This window comes from Festucalex cinctus, chromosome 6 (genome assembly GCF_051991245.1).
Source record: "Festucalex cinctus isolate MCC-2025b chromosome 6, RoL_Fcin_1.0, whole genome shotgun sequence".
NCBI lineage: Eukaryota > Metazoa > Chordata > Actinopteri > Syngnathiformes > Syngnathidae > Festucalex > Festucalex cinctus.
This window is the reverse complement of record NC_135416.1, coordinates 28,821,122-28,843,527: the sequence shown is the minus strand read 5'-3', so window position 1 is coordinate 28,843,527 and position 22,406 is coordinate 28,821,122. Positions and strand designations below refer to the sequence as shown.

General features: G+C 40.6%; 2 protein-coding genes across 10 annotated transcripts in view; one reads left to right on the top strand and one right to left on the bottom strand.

Annotated features, from left to right (window-relative positions):
- Window positions 1–22,406, top strand: part of galnt7 (UDP-N-acetyl-alpha-D-galactosamine: polypeptide N-acetylgalactosaminyltransferase 7) — a 246,524-nt gene that overhangs the window by 113,015 nt on the left and 111,103 nt on the right. For all 8 annotated transcript variants that reach the window (XR_013284129.1, XR_013284130.1, XR_013284131.1 and 5 more), the window contains 3 exons: window positions 6,989–7,106; window positions 7,190–7,312; window positions 11,801–11,916. Coding sequence is in view for 5 of the 8 variants with exons in the window: in XM_077525661.1 (XP_077381787.1) it covers window positions 6,989–7,106; window positions 7,190–7,312; window positions 11,801–11,916 (357 nt within the window). In the remaining 3 variants the exon portion in view is untranslated. The remainder of the gene's footprint in view (window positions 1–6,988; window positions 7,107–7,189; window positions 7,313–11,800; window positions 11,917–22,406) is intronic.
- LOC144021408 (uncharacterized) lies at window positions 15,586–21,355 on the bottom strand. Of its 2 annotated transcripts, none has more exons than XM_077525664.1 (2): window positions 15,812–21,355; window positions 15,586–15,740 (listed from the first exon to the last, which is right to left on the bottom strand). In XM_077525664.1, exon 1 carries the CDS (start codon window positions 18,685–18,687, stop codon window positions 17,314–17,316), a length of 1,374 nt encoding a protein of 457 aa, XP_077381790.1. In that variant the 5' UTR covers window positions 18,688–21,355; the 3' UTR covers window positions 15,586–15,740; window positions 15,812–17,313. Both variants share the same exon structure in this region, with proteins under 2 accessions (XP_077381790.1, XP_077381791.1).

Genomic DNA, 22,406 nt, shown 5'->3' with positions numbered 1-22,406 from the left:
GCCTTATGTTGTCATCGGTCCGGTTACCGGCGAATTGTCATTCAAACAGAGATATTCTACACGATTGATTTCTTAATGAATCGTTGTCTACTTTTAATTCAAATGACTACATTCACACACTTGACTAAACCATGTCGAACTCGAGCGTGGGATATGCAGCCACGATACACCCGCGGAGCTATCTGCTCCTTCAATCAGAGTTGGGAATTAAAAGTTGTGACATACGGCAGTGCCTTGTATGCAATGTAGACTAATGTAATAATGTATCGTAAATACTAATATAATGTTTTGATCGCTTGTCGATGTTATTTCATACGACGCCGGACAGGCCCTTCTTTGTTGCGTCAAAAATGAACAGTCTGCCTGCATATGTCGCAAATATCACCACACATTTTCACGTATGCTCTTTTAAATGGGACGACATAAACATAAAAATGAGCTTTAAAATATTTAACTTGAATATGAAAAATGGTTCTCTCAAAAGAGTCACAATGACACCCCGCCCCAAAATACACACAGGCTATATTGACTTGTAAATACAATAATTTTGTGTCCCTCATGTATTACTTGGGGTAGGCTGGTAGGACAAAACAAAACAAACAAACAAACATTTTCATTTTCTTCATGTGACCAAAAGCATTTGAGACATCACATCCATGATAAGTTATCATAAAGCAATTTTCACAGGCCACCGGAAATGGCAAATAGGAATCTTTTAATTGAGACAAAATTATTAAATAAAATTTTCCACTATGGTGATATGACCTCGTTTATGCAAGAAAATACCACAAGGAGAAAAAAAAATTAGAAAAAAAAATAAAATAGAGGACCCTCGCAACACGGGCCACGTTGGGGTACTTGCACGTCGGGGTACTGACACTTTGGGGTACTGTCAAATAGGACAAGGACCATCTAAAATGTTTTTGACAAGCCTTGTGTGTGCAAAGTTTTATCAAAAAGCCAAAGATGGTGTGCAATTCCCAAAATAAATTCAAAACGGCGGACTTCCTTTTAGGTTTAGCACACGGCTACAGAATACTTTTTGTAGGTCTTAGGCTGATAGGTATGCCTCACAATTTTCACAAATCTCGGTGACTCATACCATCGGAAATGCTCCATAAAAATGTATAGAGGGCACTATTGAGCACAACGTTGGGGTACTTGCACGTCGGGGTACTGGCACGTGGGGTACTGACATAGAAGAAGGACCATTTAAAATGTTAATGTTTTTTCCATGCCTTGTGTGTGCAAAGTTTCATGAAAAAAGCCAAAAATGATGTATAATTCCCAAAATAAAATAAAAATAGCGGACATCCTCTTAGGTTTAGCAAATGGCTTTATAATACTTTTTTGTAGGTCTTAGGCTGATAGATATCTGTCTTAATTTTCACAAATCTAGCATAATCATACAATCGGAAATGCTTCATAAAAATGTCTAGAGGGCGCTATTGGGCCATTTATTGCAAATTGCACAAGAAATCTAAAATATTCATGTTCATGACAAGTCTGACGTGTGTGCAAAGTTTCATGAGTTTAAGCATATGTATAGAGCAAAACAAAGCAGCAATTTACTTGGCAAACAATGCATCGCTATGGCAACAGCATGCAACAAAATAAAAAACTTTCGATAACTTTGCATCTTAAACATCTTAAGATGAAACACACCAAGTTTGAAGACAATCGGATAAATTTAGTAGGAGGAGTTCGTGAAAATATGACCCCTAAGAAAGGCCACAAAAAATGGCTACAAATCCCAACGTAAATCAAAATGGTGGACTTCCTGTTTGGTTTCGCACATGGCTCCAAGAGACTTTTTTTTGTACATCCTGAGCTCTTATGTATGCCTTCAAATTATCATCACGCTAGGTGAATTGTGCTGTACTGTAAGTAATGTCAGACGATATACATATATATCCCTGGGGGTGTGAATTTTTGAAGAAAGTTGAAATTTGAACAATGAAAATTGGAAGTATCATGTGGGAGTTGTTACGCGGCAAAAAAGTGTGGAGAATAAAAATAACGTGGGAATGCTTCAGCACAATAAATACACAATAATTAAGAATATAATAAATTAGACTGTTAGATTATTTTCATATTTGGCACTTAACGCTACATTTCTCTGATAATGTAAATTTATCAGCTCATTTATTTTTTATAATTGATTGTACAGGTGTTTTGTACTTGTTTTGATGAGCAGGAGGTGTTGAGCCTCCTGCCTTCGTGTTCAGTAAACTTGTGGAAAGCATTGAGAATCTATTGTGTATTGTTGAGGAAAATGAGGGCCACCAGACCCAAAAACAAAGAGCTGACAGCAAGCATCAAAGAAAAGGTGGGCTTCCAGGACACCCAGACAATGCTACGGCGCATCCAGGCAGTGATTAAGATGATGATTAAGATTCCCAACCAATTACTTAAGATTGACACTCTGTTTTGAAAATGTGTTTTGAAAATACTATCCATCCATCCTTTTTTTCCCCTGAAAAACACTGAGAAGTATCCATGGTGCTTAAATGGCATGTTTGTGTTGGGCCGTCTCATTAAACTGTTATTCCATCTGATCACCATCCCTCAATTGATTATCGATTCATAATAGCTTATATTTATTGGTTGTTTCTTTTTACTGTACTTTGCACTGATATTTTTTAGGCCTTTCAATTTTTTTTGTTTTTTCTTTTGAAGTGTTTTTTCCCCACCTCAGAAACAAAAACATGAAGTGGGTAATGTTTAAAGCTACTATATGGAGGATTTCCCCAAAAAATATCTTAACAATAGCCTTTTTATTTGACCATTTATGACTGAAACATATTCTAACTAGAGCTGCAAGCAGCTATAAAGGGCCCTCGCAGCCCGGGCCAAGTTGGGGTACTTGCACGTTGGGGTAATTGCACGTTGGGGTACTTGCACGTTGGGGTACTCGCACATTGGGGTACTGGCATATTAGGAGCAAAATTTCTTTGAACATGCCATGCTAAACCTTTACATGTGAATTTTTTTTTGCCAGGTGTGATGTGTGTGTCAAGCTCAATGGGTTTTGGTTTTTGTTAAGATCTGCAAAAACCAGCGTGCTTTTTTTATTTTTAGGGAATGAGTTGACCTGACTGTTTTTATTTATTTGTAAAAGAATATATACCCATCATCGCTCATACTCATTGCACAATCATTGCTTTGATTGTCCATAGAGGCGATCAAAAAAAAAATAATGAAACAAAATAAAAAAAGTACATATGTTTGGATCGGTCTGATACCAGTGAACATCTTGAGTAGTGGAAAGTAAAAGAATATTCATAAATGACTTAGTTATAACAATTCCGAGTTCACAAATTTTGTTCAAAATACCGTAAGTGGGGTTGCTGTTTTTTTTTTTATGCCTCAAGGACTAGGTGGCGCAGTATTTATAACTGAATTTTGGCATAGTGATACCTTCAGGCCTTGACTATAAATATACATGTCAAGTTTGGGATTTTTTTGAAGCATGTACCGGGGAGTTTTTAAGCATATCCTTCGTTCACGATACTGCTTTTAACGTCCATAAAGGCTATCAAAAATAAATAAAACAAAATAAAAAATACGTATGTTTGGATAGGTCTGATGCCAGTGAACATTTTGAGTGGTGGAAGGTAAAAGAATATTCATAAATGACTTAGTTATCACACTGAGAATGAGTTTACAATTTCTGTAAAAATATTGTAAGTGGGGTATTTTTTTTTTATGCGTCAAGGGCTAGATGGCGCTGTATATATAACTGAATGTTGTCATAGAGAACCTTCAGGCCTTGATTATAAACATACATGTCAAGTTTGGGATTTTTTGGAGCATGTACCGGGGAGTTATCAAGCATATCCTTTTTCATTGTGAAATGTGTTTACAATTTTTGTAAAAATACCGTAAGTGGGGTATTTTTTTTTTCATGCCTCAAAGGCGAGGTGGCGCTGCATATATAACTGAATGTTGTCATATAGATAGCTTCAGGCCTTGACTATAAACATACATGTCAAGTTTGGGATTTTTTGGAGCATGTACCGGGGAGTTATTAAGCATATCCTTTTTCAGTGCGAAACACAAAATTTGATGCCCCGCCCTCATCATATAGTATTTATAAAAGTCAAGATTTTTCCCCCTGTCGTTGGCTCAGGTCTTGACATGGTCCAGGCCAAGTCTTAACTCAGTCGGATGAAACGTGTAGGAGAAGTGGGCAAAAGTATGCCCCCTGTAAATGTGCAAAAATCGTCAAAAATGGGACATTCAAAAATTCGTAGCTCACTTTCTGTTCATTTTAGCATATGGGTCCAAGAGACTTTTTTTGTAGGTCTTTGGCTCCCTCATACACCTAAAAATATTCGTCGTTTTTGCTTAAACGTACAAGCGGGGCTGCTTCGTTAAAAATTTCTAGGGGGCGCTATTGAGTCATTTTTGGAAAAATAGCACATTCTACGATAAAATATTGCTCATTTTGCCAGGCCAGATGTGTGTGCGATTCACGAAAACTCACAAACTTCATGTTGTGACATCATGAAGGCGGAAACCCTCATCTGAGCAAATATGAGGTAGGTCCAGTTAACGTGGTTGGAAAAAAACGTTGAAGAAAAATCGGAAGAAAGAAAATCGCCAGTAGGTGGCGCTATCAGTAAGATGAAATATAAGTTTGTAGATGAGTTAAGGGCTGGACTGTCATCAATTGTGTGAAATTTTGACAAGATAGGATCATCTGGGTCAAGTTAATGCAGCTTTTATTGTCACGAAAAATCTTCAGACTTTGCGGCACCGTAACGGCCACACCCTTTGGCGAAAAGTTACAATATTCGGTGTGGGGCATGATCAACATGTTAAGACTTTTCTGACCAATTTTTAATTGGATCCCTTCACGAGCTAGGCACAGTAGCTAAAAACGTAAAGTATGACATTTATTGTCACCACTAGGTGGCGCTATATATATAACAGAATTTTATCATATAGATATTTTCAGGCCGTGACTATTAAGTTGCATGACAAGTTTGAGATTTTTTGGACCTTGCACATAGGAGTTATTCAGCATTTTGTCTTTCTGGACAAATGAAATTTTAAAGGCAATATTCGATGCCCCGCCCCCGTCATATAGTATTGCGAAAAGTCAAGATATTTTGCCCAGTTTTTGTCTCAGGTCTTGAGATGATACATGCCAAGTTTGAAGTCAATCGGATAAAAACTGTTTGCAAAGGTGGGAAAAGTATGACCACAGTGAATGTGCAAAAATGGGCCAAAATTGGACATTCAAAAATTCATAACTCACTTCCTGTACATTTTTGCTACATGGTCCCAATTGACTTTTTGTGCGTCCCGGGGTGCTACAAGTCCCTGCCAATTTTCGTAGCTCTAGGTCAAACGTGCCGGGATTGTTTTTTTGTTTTTTTTTGCTAGGGGGTGCTATAGAGTCTTGTTGTTATGACAACATCAGAATATCAAATTTTTCGCCGGGCCCGAAGAGTGTGCAAATTTCGGTGAGTTTTCGTAAATGTTTAGGTCCTCAAAAATGCGATCGTTTGCGGAGAATAAAGAAGAAGAAGAAGAAGAAGAAGAAGAAGAAGAAGAATTTTTACAAAAACAATAGGGACCTCGCAGCGGTCGCTGCTCGGGCCCTCATAATAATAATTTTTACACAAACAATAGGGACCTCGCAGCGGTCGCTGCTCGGGCCCTAATTAGTAGATCAACATCTTAGCTGTTCACAATGGGTACTCCTACAAGCCTCTGGCCAATATTATTTAGGAAGCGTCCGGTCCGAATCCTTCGAATTTCCCGCCCTCTGTCTGCGGGATGTGATGTCATGCACGTTCTCGTCAGTTGTTTCCTGTAGTCGCGAAGACGGAACTTGTACAGATTTTCGCTGCCCCAGACACCCGCTGTTACTCCGCGGAAAGCTGCTTAAAAAAGAAAAAAAAATGGAAACAATGTCAAGTGCCACGAAAAAAAAAAAAAAATCTAAACTTGATAGTGACCGACGCCGGGCAAGAACGAAGAACGAGAGTGAACATTGGTTTGACATTTCAGCGGTGGAGAGATTTGAGATCGGACTTGGATTAGAAAAGTGATTCACAGCTGGCTTTCTTTCTACTCCAAAAGGTAAGAAGCGAGTATCTTGACATTTAGAAGAAAATGTGTTGTTTTCAAATAACAGTAACCTCAAGATCGATCACTTCTCGGTCGTAACTATTGGGGTGAAAGTGAGGTGGACGGCAACATTTAGCGTGAAAGGGGCGTAAAAGTTGAATGTAATAGAACAGAATGACTTTATAAAGAACTGACGTTCCATTCCGCGGCGTTTCAATCAGGCTAAATGTTGCCTTATTTTCCTCCGTGAAAACAGCCTATTGTAGCTACATTATGCTAACGGAATGTGAACGGTACTACTGAATGGCAATAACATTCACAGCCGTATCACACTAAGTAGTGAATGGGTCTATATGTTTTTCACAATCGTCAATTTCCATAAATGACAGCCCACCTTTCGTCTAATGCACAATGACGCTAGCGTGGGGGCGACATACACTAATAATGACTAGAATCAGGTTGACGTCCGTCGAGCGGGGTGACTACAATATGTAACTGCATATTAACATCGGAATGAGGTCCAATTAATTGACGTAATTTGCACATCGTTTTGGAGTACAGCACAGGACTGGACTTCGACCGACTAAAGCAATATGATCTGCACGTCCCGTGGACATCAATTGTTTAGTGGGGGATCGAGAGTCTCATTCCGTGAAGTGGCCAGCTTTGTCTAACATAATAAAACGTCTTACCTCTGAAAACATGGATATGAAGAGCCCAGTCTTCAGTATTGAGGTTGTGCACGTACGAGTGCGCGCAGCGTGTATGAGCGTGCAGTTTGTTTTCGGCCACAGGTGGCAGTAGCGATTTTAAATTTTAAATCTTCCATATAGCTGCTTTAATTATCATGACTATGACAAAGTAATTCATGGTTTATTTTTTGTGTGTGGCTCTCAATTCATAGGTCTCCAGCCATGGCAGGTGGTCTCTTTGCTATTGAACGTGATTACTTCTTTGAACTGGGCCTATATGATCCTGGATTGCAAATATGGGGAGGAGAAAATTTTGAAATATCATACAAGGTACGATAGTGTCACTGATTGAGGAGTTTGCTAAATTTGCAAAGTAGGTGCAAATTTCTACTTCAATTGTATTGTCATTGTAGATTTGGCAGTGTGGTGGCCAACTGCTCTTTGTCCCATGCTCTCGTGTTGGGCATATATACAGACTTCAAGGTTGGCAAGGCAATCCTCCCCCTGCACATGTTGGTTCCTCACCTACGTTGAAGGTACAATAGCACACACTTTGTTTTTCATTCGATATAGTTCGGAACAGAGCCATTGCAATACAAATTAACAAATTAATAAGAACACCACCCACTGTTTTACAGGATAAAGGGATACTTAACTCATTGAGACGTTTTTAGCAGTAAAAAGGTCATATTTTGTCCATTATTCATTTGATAACTTAATTATTTTTCACGTGCAATTATACCTTTAAAACACATTTTCCCACTTGCTGTTGGCTGAAGATGACGTCACCTGTCAATAGGTAAGGGGTGTGAATCTCCAATCAAGACGATTCAATGCACATTTCGATACATTAGGTGCGATCCGATACACGGATGGTTCGATTTTAAACTACAGTGGTACCTCTACTTACGAAATTAATTGGTTCTGGACGAAAGTTCTTAAGTAGAAAATTTTGTAAGTAGAGACGCATTTTCCATGTAAATGCCCAAATCCGTTCCAAGCCTCCCAAAATTCAGACATAAATGTTTTATAAAGCATAAAAATGCATCAAAACATGTAACAAATACATGTTACAATTCGATTATTGCTCAATAAATGAGAGTTGTGCATAATGAAAAAAACCAAGAATAGAGTAAAGAATAAAAATGATGGTCATTTACCTTTTTAACTGCTGTCCTCATCGTTTTTTGCCCTCTTTGGTTCATGTTCTCCTCTCTCAGAAGTGTTTTTTTTTTTTTTTTTTGCCTGGTGTTTTGTAAAGATCTGATCCATGGATGTTTGCTTTTTTTTGTTTTTTTGTTTTTTTTTTGTTTTTGTTTTTTTTTATTATTTAAACAATCTTTCGGAAATGTCCAAGGCAAACATCATCTTAGTGAGCAAACGCCCGACTGGTGAACAATTTACGCTCATACCTATGGTAGAGGTTCCTCTTAGCCAATGGGATGCCAGAAACATGCACAAACACCGATCTCGTATACGCTCATACCTATGGTAGAAGGTTCCTCTTAGCCAATGGGATGCCAGAACGATGCACAAACACCGATCTAGTATTTACACTCATAGGTACCTATGGTAGGAAATAGCCATAGCCGAATGTATGTTACGTTCGGTAATGTATTTTTACCTTTCGTATCTAGAAATTAATTTCGTAACAAGAGGCAATATTTTCCCGTTGAGGCGTTTCGTAACTCGAAAATTTCGTATGAAGAGACGTTCGTAAGTAGAGGTTCCACTGTAAAACGATTCGGTTCAGTTCGATTCAGAAGGATTACTATTCGATTTGGTATAGCGGTGCAAAACGATTATTTTCTTACTCACCAATTAGTCAGTTGTCAAATTAATTTGCTATTATGTTGTTACTCTCTTCATGGTTTGAATATCTTGTTTAATTTAAAATGATCAAAATCTTGTAATTGGCACATTTGCAAAAATCTGCTTTTACTTTGGAAATGCAGCGAGCAAAATTTTTGCATCTGTAATATTTCTGTTGTTACAGACCAAATTAGGAACTGTCAGTCTTTTAAAATGCTGTTTTATGCATCTGCGTCATAAAATACTCCATTCTTAACTTGTAACTACTAATGAATATCTTTGGAGTGGAGTGTTGGAACGCGGCCAGCAGTGGCTGGAAACGGCGCTGATGAAGGGAAACACAGAAGTCGGATGTCCGTGTCATCTACCCCATTATGTTTACTCTTGTGACAGTTCCTGTACACTACCCATACATGCAGTGAATAAATTGATGTATGCTTCATGTTTTTCAAGGTTCTTCTTGTGAAAAATTAGTTGAACTTGAAAACAACTCACTGCGGCATGATTGTCAGACAGCAGTCAATAGTTGCCCATCGTTTCGGGGGCACTAATGTTTTTATCATAGATAGATAGATAGATAGATACTTACCTACTTACTTACTTACTTACTTACTTACTTAATCAATCCCCGTAAGGGAAATGTAGTTGTCCAGCAATAGTATCAATAAAATAAATAAAATAAACAATAAAAACATACATCTCAAAAGTACTCAATGTATAAAAGAAAAGAAACCCAACAGTTTGCATCAATACTGATTATTATAAAAACAAATAGCAGCTGGAATAACAGATGTCTTAAAACGCTCGGTTCTACAGCTCACATGGAAAAGACGAGCAGATCTATTGCTCCTTTGAGCAGAAAGTGTCTTGTGCAGCGGATGCCTCGTGTTGTTGAGGATGGCCTGCACCTTTCTCCCCAAGCACCCGTTCACAACTTCCACCACTAAGTCGAATAACTCCCCAAACACAGACCCTGCCCGCTTAACTATTTTGTCCAGTTTGTTGCGGTTCCTGATTGAGATGTTATTGCCCCAGCAAACAACAGCATAAAAAAGAACAGCAGCAACAACAGACTAATAACAGTCAGCATCCAATTGCACACATCAAAGGACTTCAGCCTACGCAGAAAAAAGAGCCTCGTCAAACCTTTTTTATAAAGGTGCTCTATGTTCCAGTCCAGTTTGTCATCCAAGTGAACACCAAGATATTTGTATGTATGTACACGTTCCACGTCCTGTCCGTATATGTTGATTGGCTGAAAAATGTTCTTATTCTTACCAAAATTAATAATCATTTCTTTGGTTTTGCTTATATTCAGAATAAGTGAGTTCTTAGTGCTCCAGTCACAGAAGGCAGTGATCAAATCCCTGTACTCCCCCTCCTGACAGTTCTTGACGCAAGCGACAATGGCTGTGTCATCTGAGTACTTTTGAATGTGGCAATTGTCCGAATGATGTTTGATATCAGCCGTGTAAAGAGAGAAAAGGAAAGAGGCAAGCGCAGGTCCCTGTGGAACACCAACATTGCTCACAACAGAGTCCGAGGTAATGTTATTGCCCAACTTCACATACTGAATCCGGTCCGTGAGGTAGCTGTGTGTCCATGTAATGAATGATGACTCCAACCCCAACCCCTCCAGTTTATGTTTGAGGACATCAGATTGAATAGTGTCAAATGCACTTGAAAAATCAAAATACATAATCCTCACATATCCAGCTGATACATCCAGGAAGGAGTAGGTCCAGTGCAACAAATAAAGAATGGCATCATCCACCCCGACTCCCTACTGATAGGCAAACTGGAGTGGATCCTGTGCATGCTGTACCTGAGGTCTGAGGTAGCGCAGTACAAGCCGCTCCAGCGTCTTCATGATATGGGTGGTCAAGTCCACAGGTCTGAAGTTTTTTTTTTTTTTTTTTTTTATCTCAGATGCATGTGCTTCTTTAGGCACAGGTAAGAGACTAGATGTTTTCCACAGAACCGGAACTTTGCCAACCTGAAGACTAATGTTATCGAGTGTCTGGAGGGATATCGCTAGCTGCTCTGCACATTCTTTTAGTAGGCGTGGGCTCATACCGAAACATCTTTCATGTCCTGAAAGACCTCATTCTCCACAACATAGTATGGCTTAAGTGTTTAATAGTAAGCCAGGTTAACGCATTCACTGGCAGCCATTTTCCGAAAAGCGAGCTCCAGCTTGCCAGCCATTTTTGAGGATTTTACGTTCTCCCTTCTCTAGTTATCGGCAATAGAACAACACTAAGTTTAACTAGTTTTTCTGTTTTTGACTAGAAAATGGAGAAAATGAGCTTTTTGTGGAAAAAATGCATTTCAAGCGGAACGTTGACTTTGACATGAAATTTTTTTTCTTTTTTTGACATGTCAACAGTTGTTTCCTTCCGTACAACATCGCCAACACAGAAAAAGGAATTTTGAACACAAAATTGATTGACAAAAATTATGTAACAGTTTATCATTTTCAGATGCAAGAAAAATATGAACTTTGAACTCACTGTATGTGTGCATGCGTATTTGTGTGCGTGTGTGCATGCTCGCGCGCTTGTTTGGCATTTGTTTGCGCCAATTATTTACAATACAACTATATACAATTTTAACATTTCACAAAAACTGGATGAACTTTTTTACAGGAGTGTGTATGTGTGTGTTGTGTATGTATGTGTTTTGAACTATTTACAGGTGAGTATCTTTGTGTGCATGCATTCCCCCTACAATTTATAGTTTTTTTTTGTTTGTTTTTGGTTTTTTTGTGTGTGGTAAGAGGTGAAACATTCCCCTAGGTGCAAAGGTATATGGCATGATTTACACCACATGGTGGTTTCACTCCGACTTCTTTGCGTTGACAGAGCCAACATCTTCTTGTGGGTGTCTTCTTCTTTCCTAGTACACTTCAAGTTTGTACTTGGCCAGCTGACTGTCAAGCCTACTTTCAGGGTCTGTGTTGTAGGGCGCGCTACTCTCCAACGGCACATCATCATCATCCTCTCCGACTTTTTTTTTTTTTTTAAATTGCCCATGACCTGAACCTGTAAATAATATAAATATATAGAATTATTATAACTATCACTGTAAAATGAAATGAGGTTTTTCATGCATGCTTATACATTTGGTAATACTAAATAATTATTTGGTTAAATTTTCATTATAAAATCCTTGAACCTAATATAAATGATGTGTGCATGTCATGTTTGCAGAATTATGTTCGTGTGGTGGAGGTATGGTGGGATGAATACAAAGACTACTTCTACGCCAGTCGTCCTGAAACACTAAACCTTGCCTATGGAGACATAAGCGAGCTGAAACGATTCAGGTATGTTCAAAATACATATCGCCACCCCCTTAAAACAATGGTGTAAATCATATTTTGACACCAAAAAGAGAAAAAAAAATGCCTTTACCATCTCTTCAGGAAGCTGTCTACCTCCGCTAAAATCATCTCCATGCTTTGATGAACAGATTCAATTCTACCTTTTAAATAAAATGATTAGTAAACAGTATTTGATTCAATATTGCGTGTTTCTGGAAAAAAACAAACAGGAAAAAAAATGACTTAGGCCGTTATTTTAGGAGGGTGGTGATTTAAAAATGGTTTGATTTATTTTTTTTCTCAATACATTTGGGTAATTATGTCTCAAATAGCTTACCGTGCGTCACTCCATTTAGCAATTCACAGTGATTGCTTACTTATAGTCTATTGTCGCATCTTAACTCTTTGAATGACAGCCATTTGCAGTGCTGCCATCCCCCAGTACCAGCCATTTTACACGTTTTTAACCCATTTTTAACGGCCTACAGAATATTGTGTTCTACGGGTATATAAACATGGGACCCACCAAAAGAAGGCTTGAACCCTCATCTCTCATCAGAAAAAAAAAAAAAAAAAAAAATTCTCTCCAGCATTTGTCATTCCTTAGTAATCAGCAGCAGAAGAGAGGCAAGTTTCACCGAAAATCCTGTTTTGACAAAAATAACGGAAATATCGAGGGTTTTGTGAAAAAATGCATATCTTTTTTATTTTTTTTTCTTGTCACACTTTCTTTATTGGTCTTATAATGTCAATATTCAAAAGCAAAAATTTCACATGAAATAATGAACATTTTCTTGTTAAACAAAAAAGAGAACATACCCTATCCCTCTCCCCGGGCACATATCTCATTGTCAATGGAAAAATATACCATGTTAATCATGGCAAAAAGACAAAAACAAAATAGGATAAAAAATAAATAAAATAATACAAAATAAAAGTAACAGATGTCTCGTAAAGGCAGTTGATACAGGACAAATAGGTCCTCATTACAGTCCAAATTAGGCATCCAAATTAGGACTGTTTGCTCCTTTAATATATAACAAAAATGGGTTCCAGGTCTCTTCAAATGAGTACTCAGATCCTGATAAAGTCAATCTGATCTTCTCCAGTTCAAGAAAATAGAGTACCTCTTAAATCCAATCCGCAGTTGTAGGCGGAGCCGAGGACTTCCATCTCAGCAGAATTAGCCTCCTGGCCAGCAAAGTTGAGAATGCTATCATGTCCTTCTTATTTGAAGAAAGACGGAGCGCAGATGGAAGTACACTGAACATAGCAATCAAAACATTTGCAACAATATCTTTCCCCGTGACCATAGATAACTGCAAAAATATCAGACCAATATGAATCTAAAGAAGGGCGGAGCCAAAACAAATGAATGAAGTCAGCTTTAACCAGTTTGCACCGGTCACAAAGCAGTGTGACTGTCAAACATTTTGGCAAGCCTAACTTTTGTATAATGGGCCCTATGAAGAATCCTGCACTGAGTAAAGCCATGCTTGGCGAAAATTGATGACCAAAAGATGCATTTCAAGTAAAAATTCTACTTTGAACTGACCGAACTGACCCGACCAGTACTTATTGTGCACTGCTATACAGTATAACACACGAAGCAATAGATAGTATAGACATCATATGACATGGGCTGATATATGCACAGTGAAAGAGTCATCTTGAAGTTATGAAATTTAGTTCGTGCTTAGCTACATGGGGATGGGCGACGCAGCTTGCCCGTTTCATCGATGGCGTGAATACGTTTGCCCACGGTGTTTCATCCGGGGAACGCGGAAGTCCGTAGAAGCCGGTGGATTGATGAGGGGACGTTTCAGGTAAACAGCCATTTGACGATTGCTGTGTGGCTTGATTGATTTCATTTTCATTTTTGTGTTTAAGCCAGCACGTGTTAGTGTGCACACAGCCTTGTGAACCCCACTTGATTGGAACAGGTGTCCTTGTTACAACATTTGTCAAACATTTGTCCACCGCGCTTGTGGCTAGTTTTTTTTTTTCTTTAGTATTAGTATGTATTTAGATTTGATGATTTTAGATTTGATTTTTTGCATGCATGCAACATGAATAAAACAATCACATCACACACATGTACCCACGCGTAAAAATGGAATCATGGGATGAAACCAACATGGAAACTACATACTACTGTATGTATGAAGCCTGAAATGTGGCAAAAGATCAAAAAGTTCAATGGGAATAGTACTTTTTCCAGGGCACCTTTCACATTTGAACCAGTACTGTTCGAATTCTCAGTTACTGGGAGTCGATACCGGTATTCAACGGTCCCAATTTTCGGTATTTTCGGTTATGTATTTATTTATAATAAATATTCATCATGGTTTATTTGAACAGTGGTTAAAATAACCGAGAATTGAACAACTGGGCCCAGGAAGGCAACAGGGCCATATGGGGTAGGAGCATGCCAATACATCGATTATTAGATGCATCGCGGTTTGACACTTGACGATTAGATTATGGTTCATAAATGTTGAAAAACGATTATTTTCCATAATTATTTAATGACAGAAACACTACCGCTGCTTGTGGAACGAAAGTAACGCTTGCCGCCTGGACACTTAAAGGAACGCACATGGTGAGCATGTAAAACCAGGATTAAGTACAGCTGTAACACTTGTTACTGTTTCCTGCTCGGTCCCCCCGACCGTGGTCAGGAGGCACAAGTGAGCATTTTCCTCCAGGGCCGGTTTCGCATCTGGGGGTAACTTCCATTACACGTCGCCAAAAAGGAGACACTGGGAGACAGTGGGTCCCACTGCAGTCATCCTTTATTAGGATTTTCTGACACACTTTGTCTCCTATGGCACCTACCCTGATACGCTCTCTCTTCCGCTCCTTCCACCAACGCATGCGCACTCCGCTCTCCCCACTCAGTCACACACAAGCAAATCTTCACCACCCGCAACACACTACTAACATGTGACAGCACCTCTCGCATTTAGAGAAGAATCCGCCACTTGTGGCAATGATGATGATGAGTCGGAGATGATTTGTCTCAACGTTGCATTTACATTACATGTTAAGAAAACAGTTGTTGTATAATATTATTTTAAAGCTGTTTTGATTGTGGATAGCAAACTGCTTAGTTTGTTGAGGGATTTATGCTTCTCACTGAAGATTTTGTTTGGAAGTCTGTATATTATTGCTGGATAAGCTGTCTTTTGTATCACGGCCAAACCGCCGAGAACAGTCCAGTCCAAATCGGGTCCACACAAAAGACGAAACGCCACATGACAAGAAGACAGACAAAGACGGCTGCTGTAGCTCACAGCGCCATCAACAAACAGCCAAGACAAGAGAGTCGCCAGACACACCGATACACGCCATCTTGTCGAGGCAAAAAAAAAAAAAAGATCGAGATGATCATCGTGATTGTAGGTGTTACTCCACAAAAACGAACACCCTTGAAACCAGAGTAACGATAAGTCTTGAACGCAAACGACAGGACCATGTCTTGATTTTTACTATTTAAAAAAAAATAAAAATAATACAAGTACGTCCAAAAAGATCAAATCGTCTGGTCAAAAAACTATGTCGCTTCTATCATGAGCTGGTTTCATCTGTCCTATGTTGTTAGGATGGGGAGCACAGAGAGGACCCAAATGCAGGTATGACAGGACAAGTTGGGCTGGTGTAAGTAGCTTTAATGAGCAGAGGTGTGTGAAGCAGGCGAGTGGCCCAACTTGATCAGGAGAGTGCCCGCAGGGTGCAGGACGGCCAAGAGCAGAGAGACAGGTGGTGAGCCGGTGAACAGGCAGGATGACAGGCGAGCAAGCAAGGCGGGAGCCGGTGGAGATGGCCTGGACAGGTGGGACACAATAAGTTAGGGAGCAAGCCAAACAAGTGAGTATGTCAACTGGACACTACTGACTGGTATACTACTCAAGACGTTCTGGCGCCGAGATGTGGTCCGGGGCTGGCTTAAGTAGGCTGGCAAGGTAATCATCCACACCTGGCTGCTGCTCCACCTGCTTCTCATCCACCTAATTAGCTGCCTTGTCTCACACACACACACACACACACACACACACACACACACACACACACACACACACACACACACACACACACACACACACGGAGGAAGGAGGGGAAGGGCTCATGGAGCCGGAACCCTGACATCCCTGATGTCCAGCTCGTTGACGTTCTATCTACGCACATTCGCGAGTCACGTGACGCTGCAAACAAATAGTTCCAATAAAGAAATAAACAATTTCTCTTTATACTTTTAAACAAATAAATTCGAATATATGCATAAAATAATATTCACCATTAATTTTAACTAAATTATCCAATATGCAAAAGGTGTAAATATGACTCTAGCGACAATATACAATATGTAGAACACACTACTAATTAACCAATACACAATTGGCTCCTCCATTATCCGGCCCCTAATTGTTTAGGCAGGCAGGCTAAGCAATTACTCACTTCTAACAAAACATCAACTTACAATAACTTTGTTCGTAAACAAGATAACAAATCTATTGAAAAAACTTCCTCAATTTTTTTTTATAAAATCCTTCTTTCAGAGCTGCTTCTTCTAGCAAGCAGAGTTTGTTCACTGGTCTCTCCAGTATGTTGGTCTTGGTTTGTATCTTGACTCGTCGTACCATTCCGCTCGAGTCTGGTAGAGTCTCGACCACTCTCCCCAGGAGCCAGGAGTTGCGAGGAGAGGTGTTATCCACAAGGAGTACGACATCTCCGACTGCGAAGTTGCGTCTTCTTGTTGACCACTTCTGGCGCTCTTGAAGGAGTGGGAGGTACTCACGAGTCCATCTAGTCCAGAATAAGTCCAAGTATTGTACTTGTTTCCATCTTTTTCTTGTGTACATGTCATCAGCGTTGAATATTCCAGGAGGCATGTTAGGTTGCGGTTTCAACAGCAGTAAGTGGTTCGGTGTCAGAGGCTCGAGATCGTTTGCATCATCGGAGATGAGAGTGAGTGGTCTTCCATTAATGATACTCTCAACTTCACACATCATTGTCTGTATACAGTCATCATTCATCCCTTGCTCTTTTATGATGGAACCGAGGATTCTTCTGACTGCTCGAATTTGCCTCTCCCAAATCCCGCCTTGATGGGAGGCTGCTGGGATGTTGAATATCCACTTGATTTCTTTCGGTTGTAAAGTTCTTGCAATCTTGTCATTGTCCAGTTTATGAATTGCTTCTCTCAATTCCCTTTCAGCTGCCACTAGGTTCGTGCCGTTATCAGAGCGCATGATGGTAACTTGACCTCTGCGGCATATGAAGCATCGAATCGCATTTATACAAGAGTCTGTGTCAAGGCTGTCTGCGACTTCTATATGCACTGCTCTCGGTGTGAGACAAACAGCACACCATATATTTTGACTGTAGTCCTGCCCCTCTTCACCTCAAAGGGCCCGAAGAAGTCAACACCAGTATTTGTAACGGGGGTTTATCTGGCAGGAGACGATCTTCGGGTAAGTTTGCCATTTTTTGCTCTCCAACTTTTCCAGTCATCTTACGGCATACAACACACTTGTTGATTATCCTTCGGATTGCCGATTTGGCTTGTGGAATCCAGTATTTGCGTCTTAGTTGCGCCAACACATAACTGCGTCCGACATGTCCTGTCCTTTGGTGGATGTCTGTCAGGATTAGCGTGGCAACTCTGCTGGACTTCGATATGATTGCTGGGCGTTTGGCGTTTTCTGGCATGGCTGACTTGCTGAGCCTTCCGCCAATCCTCATGGTGTTCTCTTCAAGTACAGGATCGAGTCTGAACAACTGACTGTTGCGACTAACTTGTTTTCCCTTTTGTAGCATTTCGAGTTCGTCACTGAAATGTTGTCTCTGACTGTACTCGATTATTTCCAACTCTGCATCGATCAAGTCATCCAGCGTAAGCTGTTCCTTTTTCATTCTTGCTTTATATTTTTTCACGTCACTTTCAATGGTTGACTTTCGCTGTTCAGGGTCCTTTTCCTTTTGGTTAACAGACTCCGACAACTCCTTTCTTTTGTCTGTCTGTTGTCGCAAAGTCTTCCTAACTTTTAAAATCCACGACACACCTCTTTTGAGTTTCTGCCACTCTGAGTAGTAGTTGATCAGCTTGTCCATTGGTTCCACTTCATCTTTCACTGTGATCATGTTAATTGTCTCTTTACTTTTGATTTCAACATCATCGTGCAGACTTTCTTTCCTTTGCATGGGTTGCTCCGGCCAGTCACACTCATCATTCAGCAAGAAACTTGGTCCGTCAATCCACGCTTTTAATTGTGTCAAACTCTTGGCCTTGACACCTCTGCTGGATAGATCTGCTGGGTTTTCTGTAGTTCTTACGTACTTCCACTGTGAAGGTTTGGTGGATTCTCTGATCATGTGTATTCGATTCACCACAAAGGTTTTGAAGCGAGCAGTATCGTTGTCTATGTATCTGAGCACCGTAGTGCTATCGGTCCAGAAGATAGATAGCTGTAGCGGAATTTTGAGTTCTTGGCATAACATCTTGTCTATCTTCACAGCGACCACTGCTGCCGTCAGCTCTAGTCTGGAAATAGTAACCTGTTTGAATGAGGCTACCTTGACTTGGCCATCACGAGAGAACAACACTTCTGTCCTTGCTTGTTCTTCAGCAACAGATAAGATGCGGTACCATATGCGTACTCTGATGCATCCGAAAAGTGGTGCAACTGTGCTGAAACAGTGCGTCCAAAATTTGCAGGTTTCACGCACCTGTTCACGTGATAGTTGGAGAGGTGGGTAACATCTTCCTTCCATCTCTTCCAATCCTTTTCATGTTTCTCACTGATGTTTTCATCCCATCCGTGACGCTCTTTACACAGATCTTTGAGAAGAAGTTTAGCAGGCAAGATAACAGGAGACAGCAAATCAAGGGGGTCATAGATTGAGTTAACGACTGCCAAGATTCCTCTTCTGGTCATCGGTTTGTCAGGCAGTTTGATGCTGTAGACGAAGGTATCTGTTTCTGTGTCCCACTGTATGCCAAGCGTTCTCTCAACAGGTAGCTCTTCGCAGCTGAGATCCAAGTTTTTTATTTGACTTGAGCACATTTCTGTTATGACGTGTCCATTTCGTCAAAGTAAATCCTCCTTTGGCACACAAGATGCGAAGGTCTTTAATCAAGGTCACTGCTTCCTCCTCTGTAGCAACACTTTTCAAACAGTCATCTACGTAAAAGTTGTGCAAGACTGTTTGGACAGCTTCGGGGGATGCAGTGGTTTGGTTATCCTCTGCAGTCCTTCTCAGCGCATACGATGCAATGCTTGGAGATGAGGTTGCTCCAAAAAGATGAACTGTCATTCTGAACTCTTTTAGGGGCTCGTTAAACTTGCCGTCTGGCCACCAAAGAAAGCGTAGAAGGTCAGCGTCATGTTCTGGTACCTTCACCTGATAAAACATTGATTCAATGTCGGCTGTCATCGCAATTGGCTCCTCACCAAATCTCAGAAGGACGCCAATTAGCGTGTTCGTCAGGTCAGGACCTTGTAGTAGTTGACTATTCAAGGACTGGTCTTGAAAAGATGCGGTGCAATCAAAGACCACTATTATCTTTCTTTTCTTTGGGTGGTAAACCCTATGGTGCGGTATGTATGACACCAGGCCATCGTCTCTCTTCAGCTGCTCAATTGGGACTTGAATGGCATATCCCTTTTCTATGATGGCATCCATGAATGCCTTGTAGTCTTCATAGAACTTAGAGTCCTTCTTAAGCTTCTGGTGCAAACTCACCATGCGCTGCTCTGCCATACATCGGTTGTTCGGCATTGGTAGTTTGACGTTCTTGAGCGGCAATCCCACACAGTAGTGTCCGTTTTCATAGGTTGTTGTTTTTTCCAAAGATTCCATGAATTGTTTGTCGTCTTGTGACATCTCTTGCTTGTCATCATAGATGCGCTCTGGAAAATCTGTGTTGTACTGCTGCACCAGTAACTTTTCAATTTCCACCACTGTGATCGTATTCACTGAACAATGCTGCTGTTTGCTGTCACTGCCATTTGGTTCCTTTCTTACGGGACCATTCACGACCCAGCCAATTGCAGTCTTCGCCTCATAAGGTCCTCCATCCTGACTGTTTAGAACGTGCCATGGCTCCATTGCTCTTGAACAATTTGCTCCAATAAGTAGGCCGACATCCGCTTGAATCTCTGGCAGATGTAAGACCATTTTCGTATTCCAGATTGCTTGGGAATGTTCGCATTGCACACTGGGATGTCACCATGAGTGTACACCTTGGGTAACTCAATATAGTTTCTTTCTTCCAGTCCACATACCTCCAAGTCTGATATTGCATAACTATTTATGCATTTCAGTCCTCCAGATTTGCCTTGACTCATGGTGCTCAAGAGTATTTGGGTTGGTGTCCCTTTAACACTCAATTTCTTGTGCAAGTCTTCTGTGATGAAGGTTGCTGTGCTTCCCGGGTCCATAAAAGCGTATGTTTCTACATGTTTGTCGCTCTTTCTCGATTTGATTTTCACCGGAACTATGGACAGCACACATTCACTTTCTCCAGCCCCAATGAGGCAAGCAGACTCTCGTGCAACTGCAGCCTGTGGGCTAGGATCTTCTTCTTGAGCATCATTGTTCTTTAATTGGGAGGCAGAATCTTCTTCTTTATGCTTGTGGAGGATGTCCGGGTGTTTTAATTTACACTCCTTACATTCAATTCTTTTCTTGCAGAATTTGCTATGTCCCAAAGCTAAGCATCCAAAGCATGCTCCTTTGGACTTCAAAAACTCCACTCTGTCTTTGTATGGTTGATTCTTGATTTTGTTACATGTGGCTAAGGTATGAGCTTGCTGGCAATACATGCATGGCTTCTCAAATGCATTTACTTTATCTTGTTTCGTTACCTTTTCCTCTTTTCCTTTGGCCTTTTCAGTGGAGACATTTGTTGCGAAGCTCTTACGTTTTTCTTTCTTAACTGTGGGCTTTTCATTGTCATTTTTTCCATAGGTGTTTGAGCAGCTGTCTGGAATGTCACTGAAGAGAGGGTCTGTTGCTATTTTTGCTTGATGCTCAATGTAGCTCACGAGGTCATCAAACTTTGCTCTTTTGCCTCGTCTCTCTTTGATACTGTAAGCTTCAGCACGCCATCACGCTTTAAGTTTGTAGTAGGGGTGCACCGATCACAATTTTCCAGCCCATCACCGATCCCTGATCTTTTAAAAAGTCTGACCTGCCGATCCCGATTTTTGCCGATACCGATTTTTTTCATGTCAAGCAGCTTATATTTTCAGTGTTCCAGTCTTGTGTTATTGGAAAACAATGAACAATATCGTCGAAATAATACAAACGGGTTGTTTTAACTGCACATGAAGTAGTTCTCTCAAATAAAAATGAAATCATATTAGTCTTCTCAGCAGAAGAGGCTTTTTTCAGACCTCTGAGGAGGGAGATGAGATTGGTGGAAAAGATCGGTTTATTTTTAAGGGATCGGCCGATCACCGATCTTCCAAAATTAAGGAAATCGGGGACGATAAATCGGCTGGCCGATCGATCTGTGCACCCCTAGTTTGTAGGGCAACTTTGAGACCACAACTCGTAAGTTGGTGGGGTTGTTCATTTCCTCCATTGATGTCCTCCATAGTATTGCGACAACCTACGAGGAACATTGCGTAAGCATTTAGTGCCTTACTGTCTTCAGACTTGATCTGTGTCCACTTCAACGCTCTTTCAATGTACGCACTGGCAATTTGCAATTCATCTCCATAGTGTTTGTGAAGCAGTTGCTTTGCTTCCTTGTAGCCTCGACTGGGTGGCATATGAACACAGCTGCGTACCAGTTCTTGAGGCTCATCACTTGTAAATTGCTCCAGGAAGTACAATTTGTCTTGATCGTTGTCAGTCTTCTGTTCTATTGAATGCTCAAATGCGCGAATGAAGGTCTTGTAGTGCAATACATCACTCCTAAACACTGGGATATCTTTGGTTGGCAATTGAGACTGCTTCTGCTGCTTTACAAGCAATTCTGCGAGTACATTTTGTTTTCCATGACCTTCAGCATGTTATTTTCTCTACAAGTGTTGGACTGCAAGCTGAAGTCTTGTCGAACTAATTGTGGTGCTTGGATGCGCGGCAGTTGTGGCTGTCTGTGAAAGTTCACATCCCGTTGAAGAGATGGCGCATGAGTCACTTCCTGTTTCACAGCTCCTTTGCTTCTTGACCGCTGTGCTTGGCTCACTCCATCTTCTGATCTTTCATATTCATTAAGCACCTTCAGCTTTGCACTACTTTTTGCCAATGCAGTCTCAATCTCAAGTTCTTCTTTTTTAGCTTTAATTCTAGCCATTTCTTGCTCCAGTTGCTGCCTTTTCCTCATTGCCGCGGCACGTTCCAACAATGCTGCATGCTCCGCTTCTTGTCTAGCACGTGTCGCCGAGACTCTAGACCATGCTGATGAGTTGCTTACTTGTGACCCTTGTGAGACATCAGCTTGTGATGCACTATCATCCGGTTGAACACAATCTTGCAGC